Consider the following 17,960-nt stretch of genomic DNA (forward strand, 5'->3'; position numbering starts at 1 on the left):
AGCCATACCAAGCAAATACTAGACAAAAGTCAGAGTAGTTATTTTACAACAAAATCTAAAACCAACTCAAGAAGAAATAGAAAATCAGAAAAAAAACCCCTGCTAAATGGAGAGATTGAATCAATAATAAAAAAATTCCCCATAAAATCAAGCCCAGGACCAGATAGCTCCATTGGTGAATTCTAGTAAATATTTAAAAACACCAATCCTCAACTTTGAGGACTTCCTTGGAGGCTCAGATGGTAAAGCGTCTACCTAGAATGTGGGAGACCTGGGTTCAATCCCTGGGTTGGGAAGATCTCTGAGAAGGAAATGGCAACCCACTCCAGTATTCTTGCCTGGAAAATCCCATAGACAGAGGAGCCTGGTGGGCTACAGTCCATGGGGTCACAAAGAGTCGGACATGACTGAGCAACTTCACTTTCTTTCTTTCTCAACTTTGGGGCTTCCTCAGTGGCTGAATGGTAAAGAACCTGCCTAACAATGCAGGAGATGTGGTCAGGTTCAATCTCTGCGTCAGGAAGATCCCTGGAGAAGGAAGTGACAACTCATTCCAATATTCCTGCCTGGAAAATCCCATGGACAGAGAAGCATGGTAGGCTACAGTCACTCCATGGGGTTGTAAAAGAGTCAAACACGACTTAGTGACAAAAACAACAAATAACTTTCCAACTCTAATCTAGTTTCATATTGACTTTATAAACTACTTGACTTTAAAGATTTGGATGAAACAACGTTTATACTTGTGCTTGATTTTTCTAAAATAGGACAGTTAAGAATAAATACTCACCTTGAGGATTCCTGGAAATCACCCATTACCATCCTTTCCCCTCTACACTCCTATAGCATTATCATCAAACCACCACAAAAATAAAGAGAAATTTAAAAAATAAAACTGACAACTATGAATTCATTAATCATTAGGAAGGTTTTAAGTTCTCTGGTTTTATAACATTCTTACAATATCTGAATTTTAAAGATCTTCTCCAGAAATTTTTTTTAAATAAAAAGTTTTATTGGAGAAAAATAGAACCACCACGTACACAGGGAAAAGAGCACAAAAATTCAACTGATACAGAACTGAAAGTCACAACTACCCAATGTTGTTTGCGATTACTTTTCCATTTCTTAAATGGCTTCCCTCAATTTTTAAAATAGTCTTACCAATTTTTTTCAGCTGAAATAGCATCAAAATAGCAAAACATTAAGAGCCTCAGCGAAGGGACCAGCTTTTAAGATAACAAAGGTGACACCAAGAGTCTCCTAATAGGACCAATTCTACCGAAAAATTCCTGAAGCACATAACTACTGAGTTTGGTAGAACAGTAGCTCAGAGACCATCAGGGATTAGTTAGAACACTGACTTAGATTAGACGGTCCAGTATGCAGAGAGGGCAAACAAAAAAGCTGCATTTCCCTGTCAGATGAGTTCGTGTAAGAAAACCAAGGAGGTGCTAAGAAAATACAGGCAATGTCTGCTCAAAATAATTAAGGCGGCATTCTAAATACCACATATTATTCGACAACAGTGTGTAAAGTGATGCAATTAGAAAACAGGCAACTTAAAAAAAAATATGGTCACAGGTCCTTGAGAACTCAAGAAAACAATCAATAGCAAACACAAGAGCTGAAAGTCTTCTCAGCTGAGGGTTAGGATCTAGGTATTCTTCCCAATAGCTTCAAATAGTCAAGGAAATAAACTGCTGCAAAAAGCATTATAGCAGTTCTGATTTTTTTAAACCAAAACAAAATTTCTGCTTCTCTTCCAAGATCAATTCCCTTCAAAACTTCAAGGAAAAACAAACAAGGAAGCAAAACAAAACCCCAAATACAAAACCAAAAAACCACTGATGGTAAAGAGAAGCTTTTTACTCACATTATCAATTTGAAAAAAACAATACTTTTGCTGTTTTCCTATGTATGAACAATCCTAGGACATTCCTCTGAAAAGCAGGTGTCCAGTGGCTATGAGAACTCTTTACCTTCAAGCAGCTTTGCAAAGAATAAGATGAGCGTAATACAGAACTTGAAATCCCAATGAGGGGGTGTGTCGGGAAAATGAGGAAGGGTCTAGTTCTATCTAGGGCTTTAAGGAAGTTAAAGTAAGGATGACAGGAAAGACTAATATGCCAACAAAAAGGAGAGTTGCTGCTGCTGCTAAGTTGCTTCAGTCATGTCTGACTCCTAGCGACCCCATGGACTGCAGCCTACCAGGCTCCTCTGTCCATGAGATTTGCCAGGCAAGAGTACTGGAGTGGGGTGCCATTGCCTTCTCCAAAGGAGAGTTGAGGTGCTTCCAAAAAAAACTTTGGTAGAGAAAATAGGAATGCTAAATCCCAGGAAGCCTGTAACAATCTACAATTGGTCCAAGTTAAAGACAAAACTGTCCAAACAATTTTGAAGTCTAAAGGCAGTTGAAAACTAGTTTGTGAATTTTTGCTCTTGTAAAAAGTTACAAAATGTGGGTTTGGTCTCTTTTGCAATGTTCATATTATATTCATTTTTAATATGAAGAAACAGTTGGGTTTTTCTCTCCTACCATGTTCTTCTAGCACAAATGATCAGCAATTTTCTATTTCAGCTATTTTTATAAGTACCTGTTAATCAGCACAGTAAACTCAGGGCTGAACCATATACACACATCTCATAAATGGAACATTTTAGGATGTGTGTATACAAGACAATATGTAAGCAACTGTCCCTCTACTTGAAAACTTGTTTCCAAATAAAAATTTTAAAAACATCCCTTTCAGTGTAACAGAACATTACTTAGTAAAATATCAAGAGCTATGACAACGTATTTTTCTCTTCAAGGGAAATCACAAAACAGGTGAACAATCAAGTCCAGGGTGGTTTTTCTATTTGATAAATACATCCAGAACTCTGTACAGTAAATAAAGTTTGCATGCAGTTTAAGTATCTTTAAATGACATTTTAAGCAAATAAACCTTTTGCTTCATAATTAAATGGTGTATAAGAACCTCCTCCTCCTTCTTTAATAGCCATAAGGACCTCTTCCCCAGTTCCAAATAGGAATCATGAAAACCGGGTACTTTCTTAAAGAGTTTTCTGCACATCATACTAAATAACATGCAAAGAGTTCAACAACATTCTTCTTAAAGGTAAGTATTACTCTTTAAATGGGCATGTTAACCACTGAAAAGTCACTCAACTATTCCCATTACACTGCTTCATTTGGTCATTGGTAGTATAAAATAATTCAAACAACAACAGGTTAGTTTATCCACTGGCTACTGTATATGACAGCAACTGCTTCAAAGCCAACAACATTTTATGCAATGTAATTGTACTGGTTTGGATTTTCTTTGTCTCTCTCCATGTAGTCCCGGTCAATTAGGGATTCTATTCTCTTCTTAAGATCAGCAGGCTGTAAGAGAAGGCAACTTTTCAGTGTTCATAACCCACTGGTTCAAGCCCCTTTACCAATACTCAATTTAAAAGAAAAAAAAAACAACAACAGCTTTGGCTCACTGAATGTATTTAATCTCCTTAATATTTTTTTTCTTTTTCAAATCTCCTTAATTTTAAAGAGGAAAGCATGATGAAAATAAATCAGGTTAAAAATGTTTTTCTACTATACCTATACTGTCATATCTTGTCCTATTATATAGTACATTCTCTATTTTAAAGAGGTCTGCTAAGAACCAGCTATTCTCTGCACAAATACAAAAGACCATCATAACTTCACATGAAGAACATGTTATAGTTTAAGGAAACAGAATGCTATTTAGTTTTGCCAAGATAGTTTGAGAAGATAACTAGATCCTAAATTTGGAAAAAAGCTGGTTCTCAAAGTCAGGTTTTGTTGCTGCTGTTGTTGAGTAGCCAAGTTGTGTTCAACTCTTTGAGACCCCCATGGACTGGAGCACACCAGGCTCCTCTGTCCTCCACTATCTCCCAGAGTTTACTCAAATTCAAAGTCAGGTTGCATTTTTATAGATTACAGATATATTATGGAAATCACTATTTACAAGATTACTACAACAAATGGCTTGATAAGTGAAGTTATCATCTCATAATTCAGATCTCTGTATTTCAGGTTTAATGTAAGATTTAACTGTTACTTGCCCAAAATGATTTGAATTTTTAAACTCTACTTGTTGAAAAATCATTAAGAAAGCTTATAGCTTGTTCTCAATTGCATTCTTAGCTGTTGGGCAACAAAAGTCCACTGTCTTTTGTATCTAGCCTTAAAGAGAATATAATCTTGCTTGCTAATAGCTTTTCAGATTGTGTAAAATGCCTACTTGATCAAGAAAGTTAAAGAGGGAAAGTAGTTTGATTGGGCAGTCAAAATTTCAGTGAAGTGTGAATTCCAAGGTTTGAAAATCAAAATGACTTGCTCTTAATTATGGCGAAAGACCAAAAATATCAGCATATTTATTATAGTGGTCCTAATAACTTCCTTAGCTAGCTAGTATCAGTGGGCTCTCTGGCTGGAGGTGAAATGATTGTTAAGGCATAGAATGAGGGTGAGAGTGTGGTCATGAGGAGACAGTGTTGACAGCTAACAAGCATTTATGTGTCAGGCCCAGTGCTAAGTTTTTACAAGTACCATCTCATTTATGCTTCACAATAATCCTATGAGGTAAGTACTATTATCATCTCCCACTTTACAAAAGAGGAAAATAAGCTCAAAAGGTGAAACAGCCGAGAGTCTATCCAAAGTCTAACAAGTATTTATCATCACAAGAGTTTGGGAATCTTCTACAACATGAGATACAGTCCAGTACACCACCACACTGTCAAAGGTGCTTTATTACTGGGGATTTATATTGAAACATATCCATGTGATGACTAATTTTAGTTTGCCAGAACTATCACTAAATTTTACAAAAAGATGCCTAATGATGACATTATAGAGTTTTATTAAATTGGAATATAATTGCCTGTATGGTTTTTAATGGACCCTTACACAAGCTAACTAAACAGAAGACTTAAACAGAAGACTTAATTAAAATAACCAAATCTATCAAATAGCAAGGTATTCTTAGGAGGGAAAAAAAACTTTTTAAGTAACAAAGAAGCTAAAAAAAAAAAAGTGAATAAACTTGAAAATTTCAAGTTTCAGGTATAAGAGCTTTTATAAATTGTTTTCCCCTTTTGTCACAGCTGCCCACATATGCCAACAAAGGTTGTTGTTTTTTTTTAATCATATATATGAGCATGAGAAATGAAAACTTTTGTCCCTCCAAATGGTCTTCAGGTTTTAGTCAATGTTTGTAAGATTTGTATCTATAAAATCTAATTTATATACATATAAAACAATATAATTTTTATATATAAGCAGCTTAGTAACAAAATACTTAAGTACCTACCTTGACTGGAAATTTCAACTGGTTGTACACTTCTGAAACAAGGAGATTGTGGCTAAGTGTCTTTCTCATCTTCATAATTCGAACAATTGCAGCATCAATTTGATACTGTCTATCTTGAAATACTCTTTCTGTGGTACTAGCTTGTTCTTCAACCTAATAAAAAAAAGTTTTAAACTTAGAAACTGTACCTGAAGTGAAACCTGATTACTTACACAAACTGTATGTTTTAGGGCCATGACACAATTAACACTTTAAATATGCTGAATTATCAAAAGAAACCTCATAAATACAGATAATGACAAAAAAACCCCCCTACAAACATAATTCCTGTTTGTCCTAGTGTCCTGTATCATTGAAGTAATGCCAGTATTAGTTAATAGAAAAATACCATCTTGGTTTTTCTAGAGAGACAGCTGATGAAGAATGTATCATTTCCTTTTACTCTGTTCTCGTAATCTTAATGTGTCACAAGCAGTTGCTGACCAGATTTCTGTATAACATTAGCTTATCTGTAAAAGTGACTGACACTGACATCTGACTCAAACAAAATATGGTACCACCCAGCTAAGCTAATTAGAGTCAAACTTCAAACTTTAAAATTTATTTTGTAATACATAAATCAGAAATGCACAGTTTAAAAAGCCAGTTAACCAATTTTAATGTTACAGCTAGCATGTTCCTCTTTAGTACTTAAATTAAGAGTAGTGTGGGCTTTTTTATTTTTTGCCACACAGTGCAGTTTGTAAATTCCCCGACCAGGGATCGAATCCATGCCCCTTGAAGTGGAAGCACAGTCTTAACCACTGGACTGCCAGGGAAGTCCCTAGTTCGGGCATTTTGTAGTCATCTTCTTTCTGATACAGCATACATGTTTTAAAATGACACGGTAATTTAAGGGAACATCACACCTTTGATGTGAATGTTAACAAGACAGGAACTTGTCTGCAACACTGACCTTTGTGCTTTGCTAAACCACTTCAGTCGTGTCCAGCTCTTTGCGACCCTATGGACTACAGCCTACTAGGCTCCTCTGTCCATGGGATTCTCCAGGCAAGAACACTGGAGTGGGTTGCCATGCCCTCCTCCAGGGGATCTTCCTGACCCAGTGATTAACCTGTGTCTCTCATGTCTCCTGCATTGGCAGGTGGGTTATCACTAGTGCCACCTGGGAAGCTTAACATAGACCTCTGAAAGTCAAAGTGAAGGTCATTCAGTCATGTCTGACTCTTTGTGACCCCATGGACTATACAGTCCATGGAATTCTCCAGGCCAGAATACTAGAGTGGGTAGCCTTTCCCTTCTCCAGGGCATCTTCCCGACCCAGGGATCGGACCCAGGTCTCCCGCATTGCAGGTGCATTCTTTACTAGCTAAGCCACAAGGGAAGCCCAAGAATACTGGAGTGGATTGCCTATCCCTTCGTCCAGCAGATCTTCCCAACCCAGGAATTGAACCAGGGTATCCTGCATTGCAGGTGGATTCTTTACCAACTGAGCTATCAGGGAAGCCCACATTGACCTCTACCCCATATTAGAACTTTTTCTCCAGTACTACATTAAACCTTGTTGGGATTGAAACCAACTGGTTTCAGGAAACGCTGCAGTTGCTGGTTTCCTTAATAAAAGTCTCTTACAAACTCAAATGACAAAAAAAAAAATATTTACTGTTGATCAAAAAAGACTAACTAAATCATTCCACTTTCACCAAGGAAGCTGGCAGACAAAGAAAAAGAAAATATAATCTTTAGTGCTGGCGAGGGCACAGTGAGACAGGCACTCATGCTATTAGTGTAAATCAGTCCAGTCTTTCGGGAACACAAAATAGCATAATAAATTAAGACTCTTAAAATGTTCACACTCTTGAACCCAAAAGATCTACCTCCGTGATAAATTTATAAGGGAAGATCAGAAAGATTAAGATTTAGGTACAGAGATGTACCTTGCTGTTTTATTTATAATACTAAGAAGTTAGCCCACCAGGCTCTGCCATCCCTGGGATTCTCCAGGCAAGAACACTGGAGTGGGCTGCCATTGCCTTCTCCCCTACCCCCTGCAAAACCCTGCAAAATCAAATACTGAAATACACTGAGCTAGATACAGGCCCAGATAATATTAAGGCTGCTGGTGGTATTCTATGCTAAAATCTTCTTTATAAATCTTTACTGTGAACACATATAATTCCAGTACATCAGAATGAGGAGAATGCAAAAAAAAGTACCGTTTCTTTCATCTGAATTTGATTGATCTTTATCCTGAAAAGTTTGTGCTTGAAATCATCATTACAAATGAACTTGTCACCATCTTCGATATCTTTACCCTTTGGATTTTTCGCCAGAACTCTGGCTTTGCCACAAGCCAATGACTGCAATGTTCTCCTTAACTCTCCATCCTCTGAAGAAGAAAGAGTGGTTTAGCTATCTGTAACTAGCACATCAACATGGACAGCTACATTCAACCTCAGTCTAGCTTCTACCCTACCCAATCTATTACAATTGTTTCCTTTTTCCTCAAGGTTCATGAACAACATCCTCTTTATCCCACCCAATTGCTTTTTTCCTGGTCATCCTCTAAAGGCTTCAATTATCATTCCATGTGGATAACCATCACACCTTCAGAAATGACATCCTACTTTTCCCCAGTCCCACATTTAAAGGCTACCTCCACCTGGCTCTTTTATGCTCATCAATTTCAGTATGTCCAATATTTTAGTCATCATCTTCCCCATAAAACTGCATCTTCTTTCCAACTGTTAGTCATGAAGCCACCAACCTACTCTGGTGAGAAATTCTGGAATCATCTTTTAACTCTTTCCTCTCCTTCATCCTCCATGTATCTAGCAGTTGCCTCCTTAGAGATGCCTTGTCTCTCTTCTCATTGGCCTCACTGTAGTCTAAGCTCTTTATCACTTTACGCCTGAATTACCCCACGAGCTTCTGGCCTGGAACCTCTTCAACTTCCAAGCTGCCCTACTATCTACTGATTCTAGGCAAGCTGCCCAAATGACTCCTGCCCAAGGTGTGCTCATTCCTCTCTCCATACCTTTTCTCATGGTATTTCCTCTGGCAACATAACTAAAATTTGAAGGCCCAGCTCAAACCCTACCTCCTTCATGAAGGCATTTCCCACTGTGCCAGTCCACAGTGATCTCTTGCTTCAATGAACTAACACACTCCGTCAGTACCACAGACTGGTACTCACTGGTTGTGAAATTATTTTAAGTGTCATTTCCCCCTTTCCCCATGGTTCTAAGTGCTGAGGAGAGGGATTATTTCTTTAGAGACCCCCAGACCACTTAATCAAGTAGGGTGCACATAGTGGACACTGAATAATGCTTGCTAATCAACTGATTCAACACAAACCTATTCCAGTAGCCTGCTTGATCTCTTCTAAACTGAACTCCTCTCCCTCATTAAACATTAGCAGCACCAGTGTTTGAAAAAGAGAGACCTGGAGTTCTTTTTTACCCTGTTGGAGAAACAACAGTGTTTAGCCATCATTTTTTTTAAAAAGCACATGAAAATTAATCAAGTAACTAATCTCTTACTGGAAAGCATTTTTCAATTAGTGGATTTAAAAATACAGGTTAACATTATCCAGAAAAGCCAGTATGTTCAATGGAGGGCTTAGGTGTGATCCTACCTAAAATAGGAGGAAGGATTGAGTGACCTTTCTACAGGTCTTTTTTAAGCCTTATAATTAAAACAGAACAACAAACTAATGAAAATTAATAACTCAGCTTTATGTGTCATTACAGATATTTATTACAAGCAGTAAGAAATCACTATTTCAATGCATTTTCAATTTGTCTGATTCAGATTAGTCATGAAAAGCTGTAGGATTTTTTGAAATTAGATATGAGAACTGTTCCCCTTAACACCCACTCTCTTCTCTAGCTCCCAGCAACAAAAAAAGAAGTTTCCTGTCAAAAGTGGCAGCTTGAATTTTGCATCCACAGGTGGGGAAAGGATGTGGGAGAAAAGAGTTACTGGTTTTGTTTTGCAGCAGAGCCCAATCAAATGTGGAAAAGACCACATTCATATACACAGAGCTGTGACAAGCTATCACTATGCCATGCGCATATATAAGACAAAGTTATAAAACACCTTAAAAACCTTCAAGTTAAGAGGGATGATCTCAGTATCAAAGATGAAGATGAAAACTAAGTTGGGGGAATATCTACTTACCTCTTTAAACTCTGCCTTTAGTACGCAGTGTCCTAGAGTTGATTGCCATTGAAGTTTCCTGCCACTATGTTTGCCAAGGTAAAATGTCTTGAAAATCTCCTGAAGTTTTACCATCTACAACAAATAATGCTTTATTTAAGCTCTGTATCCAGTATTACATTCACTACTTTTTTATATTTACATGTGTAAAAATGTATGGAAGTTTTAAAGACTATACCCAATAGGGCCACCGATCACTTTGATATAAGGTAATAACCACCAAATTTAATAGCATTTATCAGATTTACCCTCTCTGATCTGTCTGCAACATTTTATCATCCTCTCCTTTTTAAAAAATATTTATTTATAAACTTAGTTGCAGTATATGGGATATAGTCCCTGACCAGGGATCGAACCTGGGCCCCCTGCATTGGGAGCCACTGGACCACCACGAAGTCCCATCCCCTCTTCTGAAACATTCATCTCCAATGCTTTTTGTGCCTCTGCACCTTGCTGGTTCCTTTATCTCGCTAGTGTTTCTTCATTGGTTTCCTTCATAGGTACCTCTTCCTACCACCTACCAATTGTGAGCCTTTTTCAAAGTTCTGCCTTAGGCCTGTTCTTGTTTCCACATTTTCTCTCTTAATGAGGGATTTACTCAAGTATCCATCACTCAGCAATCCCACCCTCTGGCCCAGGTAATATACCATCAAGAATTTTTGACAGTTGGGCAGTGATGGGTACTAATACAATCTGGGGAACTTAAAGAAGAGTCAAGGACACTGGCCGCAAACTAAGGAATTGGCATCTTAAGCTATGCTCTAATGATACAAGAGTAATATAAATAAAAGAATAAAACATTAAAAACAGTTGACATTCGGTGTGGGTGTGTTTACACAAACTTTTAAAACAGTAACTCTTACCTCTGGTGGTAAATGAACTTCCATAGGCACATATGTTGGCCAGTAACCCATTGTCAGGATATTCACAGTTAATTCAATATTCCCAGGTACATTCTGGTTCTGCATATACTACAATAAGATCAACACACACACTGAGATCTTAAAAAATAAAAATGCATACATTCCATGCCATAAAAATGACCCATTCAAGAAGTTCCTTACTACAAAACTACAGGTGAATACTGACCATCTTTAAAATAAAAGGCAAAACTATTAAAAGGACTATAAATGAAGCCTATATTAAAAGCGCCAGAGAAATACACCAGGTAACATTTTGCTACAATGTACACAAGGATCAGGTGACTCCTTCAGAGGCATTAACAACTTAAATAATTTCTCACATATGACTGGGCTGTTACAGGATTTCTTCTCCATTCTTTTCCCCATACCACCTGCAGTATCCATTTTTGGAGACCCCTACATGGCTTGGAAAACCTGGCAGCAACCCCTCATTCCTCACCCCACCAGCCAGCCCAAGTGTCTGGTTTTTCACTTGTTCCACTGTGTGTTTGCAGGGAGTGACATGAAATGGGGAAGGAAGAAGAAGGGGAGAGGGCAAAACAGGTAGACCCTATTCTGTAGCTACTACAGGACCCATGATCCTACTAACTCTGATCTTTCTCGAGTCTTCCACCCTCATCTCCCATCATAGCAACATAGTGGTAAAGAAATCACTGTTAAAACCCTAGGAGAGGAAAATCTATCTTGCTATCACTATTACCTATAATCTTAAATGTTTCAAAACTAGCTTCTACCAACATCTGCGAAATATATAGATCTAGCATTTCATTCCCAAGGTCCCCAAAAGGCCTTATACAACCACTCTATCACCTCTTCCATCTCCATCACTAGCTCTGAACTTGCAACTCACCACCAGTGGTTAGATGCTGCTGCTGCTGCTGCTAAGTCACTTCAGTCATGTCCGACTCTGTGTGACCCCATAGACGGCAGCCCACCAGGCTCCCCCGTCTCTGGGATTCTCCAGGCAAGAACACTGGAGTGGGCTGCCATTTCCTTCTCCAATGCATGAAAGTGAAAAGTGAAAGTGAAGTCGCTCCGTCGTGTCCGACTCTTAGCGACCCCATGGACTGCAGCCTACCAGGCTCCTCTGTCCATGGGATTTTCCAGGCAAGAGTACTGGAGTAGGCTGCCATTTCCTTCTCCATGTTTCAGTCTTCTACATATGCGTAATAAGCCCTCCCCTATTTCTTTTCCAAACTCATCAATTATTCCAAACTCATCCTATTCCCTCTACCTCTTTCCTAGCAACAGACCACACTCCTATTCCACAAAGGAAAAAGGCAAATCCCACCAACACATGCCACTCACTGGTGCTTAGCAACCATTCACCAACCTATTTACCCTTTCACAAACCATCCCATCCACTCACCTTTTGTCTATCATTAACCTTGTTTTCCATCTACTGGTTCCTCCATCCATCTACTTATCTTTCCTCATGTCCCGTTCACTCACTCATCCTTCCATCTATTTGCCTATAGACTCCTCTTTTGATACATCAAAAGATGCTAGAAGCCCTGTTTGCACTAGCTACAGCCTTTCCTGTCCTGACTTCTTCTGCTCAATACATTTCATCTCTATTTTTGTGTTATTTTGGGAGTATATTGAGAATAAATTTTGAAGTAGGTCAAATATACTTACATTTCATTGGTGATTATTTTCTTCTACTGTGACTATCATCTAAGTTGCTATGAAGTATTTATAACAAATACAAGTTTCTACTTATCCTCTTCAGTACAAACCAAAATAAGAAGATAACTAAATACATTTAAGTTGGAGGAATTAAGAGTTTAACTCACTTTTACCTGTTTGAACTGAATCATGATGTCTTTAGAAAGTTCCATGTCTTTAAACATTCCTTCAAGTTTGCTGGTGAAAGCAGCTCCACATTCTAGTAAAGATGTTTGTACATTTACAATATTTTAAAGTGGTTAAAAACAAAGAATTTAGAATTGAAAACATGAAATGTAAAACGTACTTTAGGATGAAATATGGTCTGTAAGTATTCATAAGAATAAAAAAAGCCTTACCCCAAAGTGTATGCCCCACTAAATCAGAGTCAAATCTTAATCCTGTAGTAACTTTATCTACTTTTTAGGCACAAGATAAATGGGAAATTTTATACAAATGATAAAAACAAGAACAATGTTTTATTTTTTTAAAAAATCACAACAGCTCTGCATATGTAAATAGGTTGGAAACCTCATGAGCTTACTCAATTTACGTTTTTAATCATATGAACTTACAATGACTGACAAAAGAGGCAATTGACTGAAAGAGTAGAAATTAAGCTAATATTTTCTCTCAGAAATTAAAGAAGAAAAGGACCAAGAGAATGACAAACATACCATGTTTAAGTTTGGACAGCATTGATTTTTCAGCATCTACAGATGCACTTTTCCCAACTAAAAGGCGCTTGGCTAAATCTTTCTTATAGAAGGCCTCAAAAACATCCTTACCTATGTAAGTAATAAAACACAACTCTTATATTCCAATATAAGGTTTTGACACAATTGACTCAAAGTGCTTAATAAATCACACCATTAACCCAAGTCATTTAAATGTACACATTTTATCCAAGTTTGCTAAATACAAGAAACATTAGAGGTAGATTTTTGTGCCAGACATTTCAAGACTTCTTTGCTGTAAAGAATTAAGACTGAATTTACTTTTCTTTAGAAAAGCTTTAGTTGACTAGTAATTTTAGCATCAATACTCCTGAGATTAAAATAAGTAGCAAAATTCAAGACTCTTATTAATAGTGGAAAAGTCAGAGCACAAGGCAATTAAGCAACATTCCTCAAGTACCCCAATAAATTAAATGCAAGGAATTTAATAGAATTTTAAGTATTTAACCCGCAAGTAAATATACCTTACAGGTTGATTTTACTCGCCAGTTTCTCTGTTGAGTACTTTGTTTTAAAAGAACAATATTAAAAAAAAAAAAAAAAAAAAAGAACAATATTAAAACAAAAATACGTACCATATATAAATCTAAATATAATCATAATCTTATCCAACATTTTTTCAAGTTCTTCATCAGTAGCTTCTTTGTTGCCTGCACGAAGCTTTGAATCCACATACTTTGCTAAAATGGGGGAAAAGTTTGTTGTTCAGTGAGCATCAGTACCCATGAGGTACTGGTCACTATAAATACCAAACAGGAGTATGATATACTGAGTATTTCCATGTTTTACATGTAAACATGCATTTTTAAAAAGTTTCCATATATGATATTATACATGTTTCAATACTGTAAAGTAATTAACCTCCAACTAAAATAAATAAATTTATATTAAAAAAAAAAAGTTGCCAAAGTCAGGGAGATCAAGCGACTTGTTCAGTGTCACAGAGTTAAAAAATACAAGAGCTTCAACTCAAACCCAAGTCTTCTGGCTCCAGACCTAATGTACTTTCTACCATACTGATGGGATAAAGAAACTCTGGTGGGGGGATGGTGGTGGACATGTTTACAGCCTTGTGCAGGAGTCAAAGTCACTGAAAGACATGGCATATCTTCTGGAATGTTCATTTTACACTGATGGTAGGCAATCTGAAATACCACTTTTCTATTGAAACAAATCAGATACATTACAGAGTAGGAGGCAAAAATTGCAAAAAATTTAAGGGTAAATAGTAAACCAACAAAATTTCATCCTTTAGTGAAGGATCTTCTCAGGTACCTCCTCCTCTGACCCAGGTGGGGAAACCTGAGAAGAACTGCAGAACACCACACTCTTTACTCTAAATAGGCCCAGATTCCTAGGTTTATTTTCATCCTGAACATTCTTTCTCACTGGCAACTGTAATTTTGTGCTAGCCTTTCCTGTGTGTGGGCCTCTAGAAAAAGTACCCTGTCCCACCTCTAAATTGCTCTAGGCTTGTAAAACAGCTATCAAGCTTTTTATATATAAAAAGAAAACAGGGTCCAATGTACTGTCTTACAAAGAAAGACCATGTTTGATAATGTGGGCTTTGAGATATTCTTTAGCATGAAGGACTACTCCTTGCATCCGGCTTCTTAGAAACCACCAACTAAGCAACTAGAAATAAATTACATTGTTATTGAAAGACATGGCACAAAGATGCTAATATACAAAGCCTTATGAAAGAAGAACATTAAATGGGAAAAGGGACTGGAAAAATACCTATAAGTTCAGCAGGCTTGTTTGGTCTTTTGTTAATGAATGTTTCAAATGCTTCTTTCATAGCATTGATAAATTTTTCATTCTTCAGGAAACAGATATCAATTATATGGTCAACCTTATCTTTAAAATCCAGCAATTCTTGAACCATGGTTTTATCCTTTTCAGGATTAATTACAATAGTGCTACCAAACGCCTAAAAAAACAAAAATGTATTTTTACTAGAATTTAATTATCTGCAATGAAAACAATCCCCCAAATCATATTTTAAGTATATACACATACCCACATACTTTAAAATTTCAAAAAATTAAATAAAGCAGGTTCAGAAATCAAGAAAAGAAAAGATAAAGTGATAAAACATCCAGACTGATAACACTCATCTATAATCACAAGGTAAGGAACAGCCACTGGGTATAAAATATCATAATGGGGTCTTATTGTAGAAGTTTCTAGGGGTTTTTTTTCCCACTTTTAAAGTCAGCTTGAATTTTTAAAAAATGGCAATATGCCTTCAGTGTAAGATCAAAGGCAAGAAATTTGGATCCTAAAAAAGTCCTATTCCTTTTCCCACATTCACTACTATAATTACTGGAGCTAGAAATCATATCAGACATCAAGAAGAGAACTGTTTTATTGTTAATTAGCCACATGGCTATCATTCTCAGGTTGACTGCTCTCAAAACTCCCATTACTTGAAAAACAAAAGGATCTAACAAATAAGAAAACATTCATATGTACTCTAGGTGTACAGATTATAAGCCATCAGAGGGAAAAAAATGGTTAATGTTAATACCTTAATGTATTCAATCCATTGTTGTAAGAGAACCTGAACGCCACCTCGAACTCTACTGAAGAGCTGATACAGGAGAGATAAATCTTGAATTCGGTTTTCATCAAGGAGGTTATTTAAACCTGATTTTTGAAACATTTGGTATTTAAAAAAAAGTGAACAAAAATGTCAGGTATTTTAATGAAAAAGAAGTTAAAATTATTCTGATACTGGTTTGAACTATGACTAGTCTGTGAATTTTAATATAGAGATGTGCTTTGAATTAAACTCAAAGAGATAATTACCTTTCCAAGTGAAAACTAAATATAGGGAACTTATATAAAAACAAAAATTATATAATGGTCTGTACCATTTAACATAGTAGATCACATGTATAAACCAACTTATAAAAATTGGTCTGTGTAAATATGGTATTCTTGGGCTTCCCTTGTGGCTCAGATGGTAAAGAATCCGCCTGCAATGCAGGAGACCCAGGTTTGATCCCTGGGTTGGGAAGATCCCCTGGAGAAGGGAAAGGCTACCCACTCCAGTATTCTGGCCATGGACTGCATAGTCCATGGGGTTGCAAAGAGTCAGACATGACTGAGTGACTTTCACTTCACTTTCAAATACATGTTACAAATACCTCGTATGTGCAATAGCCATATTATATTTGCATTACTATACACAGTTATATTTCAGAGTATTGGATAAGGCCTGTGGTATATAAAAAAGGCAATGGCACCCCACTCCAGTACTCTTGCCTGGAAAATCCCATGGGTGGAGGAGCCTGGTAGGCTGCAGTCCATGGGGTCGCTAAGAGTCGGACACGACTGAGCGACTTCACTTTCCCTTTTCACTTTCATGCATTGGAGAAGGAAATGGCAACCCGCTCCAGTGTTCTTGCCTGGAGAATCCCAGGGACGGCAGAGCCTGGTGGGCTGCCGTCTATGGGGTCGCACAGAGTCGGACATGACTGAAGTGACTTAGCAGTAGCAGGCCAAGTTTAAATGAAGTCCTAAAGTATTTGATTTCCAGAATGAAATAAAAGTATAACTGCATTAAAGTTCTAAGATATTTTATACAAAAGATGGCTAGAGAGAAAGGTTTTTGCCTATTTGTAACACTGTTAAAGTAAAATTCAGGGTATACTCATATATCACTTAGGATTAATAGAAATGCTTGGTTTTATATGCTAGAAACAAAACACTTTAGTGCAAAAAGGAATGCATTTCCTTATTATTTAATATACTTAATATTTATATACTTAATTTAATATTAAATACTTAATATTTACTATTTCCTTATTATTATTCCTTAAAAATTAAATTAAGAATCCCCAAATTCCTACTGTTTCTTTACTGGAGTTGGTTAAGACTCCTCTCATCTCACTTCTTGTATCTTTAAACTTAAGGAAAGAGGCACCTCCTGAAAGTTTACTGTGATGAATAGGGGCAAAGCCTTGTGTCCTACCTCAGGAATGCAGTAATCTGCTATCAAACCTTTAAAAAGGCAAGCTTTAAAAATGTTTCTACTTGTTTGCTATTATTTTAAAAGTAATCTCTTATTTGTAAATTGCCAATTACCTTTCTGAAGAATCGCTGTTAAGTGTTCTCCTAGAAGTTGTTTTTCCACAGTAGCAATTAATGACTTCCTATAAGGAAAAAAAAGTTTAGAACTAGACATTTGATTTTGATGAAAATTTAGTCTCTCTTGGGGGATAAAAAATTTAACTAGCTCACTTTGTTAATTTCAATATGCCTACTCTTCTGTATAAATTTATTGTGCTCAGAGTTACTCTACTTTATGCCTAGAAGGAAAACATTGTGTATTTCAGAATTTTGGTATGTCACAAAATAAATATTTAAAACGTCTTGCCATGGCTGGCTTTTCCTAAACGTCTCTGCTTTTACTAGGAAGTATTTATCTATCTGCTTATAGAAATTCCTTGGCTGGTAATATTTAGGAAAGCAGAGAAATAACTTTCTCCTATGAACACTCGCTGAATTTTAATCAGCCTGAAGATTTCAAAGATCACATTAGCTTTTAATACTATTCTTTAATTACATGCTAAACACATATGGACAACCAATAATCAAACCCTTGACTAAACTAATTAAGTAGGGAAAATAACAACTTGAAGTTTGCATTATGAAAACAACTGTTAAAGTCTCAAGTTTTACCTGAAAATACTAACACTTGGGGATGCCCAAAGCGCCTTAAGTGATTCCGCAGCACAGGTTAAGGTTATTAGACTGAGCGTGTAATACTTACTGGGTGGTCTGATCTAAGTAAGTAATAAGTCTGTCTGCTTCTTCTTCTAGGCGTTTATTAACATGGTGAAGGTATTCAGGAACCTATAAAGATAAGTTTTTTATATATTGTTTTCCTCCCCATAAATCATTTAGTAAATGTCAAGTCCAAAAGATCCTGGGAGTAGCCCTGTCAAATGTGACAGGGTTGAATCATATGTAAAATCACATGTAAAATTATAGCAGCATAACATTTGGAAGATAAATGAAAAGGGCAGCTTACGTTCTATAAAGTAGGGTCTATTATGAGA

The 17,960-nt window shown here is 36.7% G+C and overlaps 1 protein-coding gene across 6 annotated transcripts in view; it reads right to left on the reverse strand.

Annotated features, from left to right (window-relative positions):
* Positions 1-993: 993 nt before the first annotated feature.
* CUL4B (cullin 4B) overlaps positions 994-17,960 on the reverse strand; it is a 52,125-nt gene continuing 35,158 nt past the window's right edge. For 4 of the 6 annotated variants that reach the window (XM_045164436.1, XM_044937524.2, XM_006048802.4 and 1 more), the window contains 13 exons: positions 17,672-17,754; positions 16,984-17,051; positions 15,422-15,540; positions 14,629-14,821; positions 13,464-13,568; positions 12,829-12,939; positions 12,280-12,371; positions 10,424-10,531; positions 9,522-9,635; positions 8,697-8,802; positions 7,556-7,728; positions 5,340-5,492; positions 994-3,388 (listed from right to left, as the gene is read on the reverse strand). In XM_045164436.1, the coding sequence (XP_045020371.1) occupies positions 3,293-3,388; positions 5,340-5,492; positions 7,556-7,728; positions 8,697-8,802; positions 9,522-9,635; positions 10,424-10,531; positions 12,280-12,371; positions 12,829-12,939; positions 13,464-13,568; positions 14,629-14,821; positions 15,422-15,540; positions 16,984-17,051; positions 17,672-17,754 (1,521 nt within the window). In that variant the 3' untranslated portion in view covers positions 994-3,292. The remainder of the gene's footprint in view (positions 3,389-5,339; positions 5,493-7,555; positions 7,729-8,696; positions 8,803-9,521; positions 9,636-10,423; positions 10,532-12,279; positions 12,372-12,828; positions 12,940-13,463; positions 13,569-14,628; positions 14,822-15,421; positions 15,541-16,983; positions 17,052-17,671; positions 17,755-17,960) is intronic. The other 2 variants (XM_006048804.4, XM_025277129.3) reach the window with 1 other exon arrangement.

This window comes from Bubalus bubalis, chromosome X, assembly GCF_019923935.1.
Source record: "Bubalus bubalis isolate 160015118507 breed Murrah chromosome X, NDDB_SH_1, whole genome shotgun sequence".
Lineage (NCBI taxonomy): Eukaryota > Metazoa > Chordata > Mammalia > Artiodactyla > Bovidae > Bubalus > Bubalus bubalis.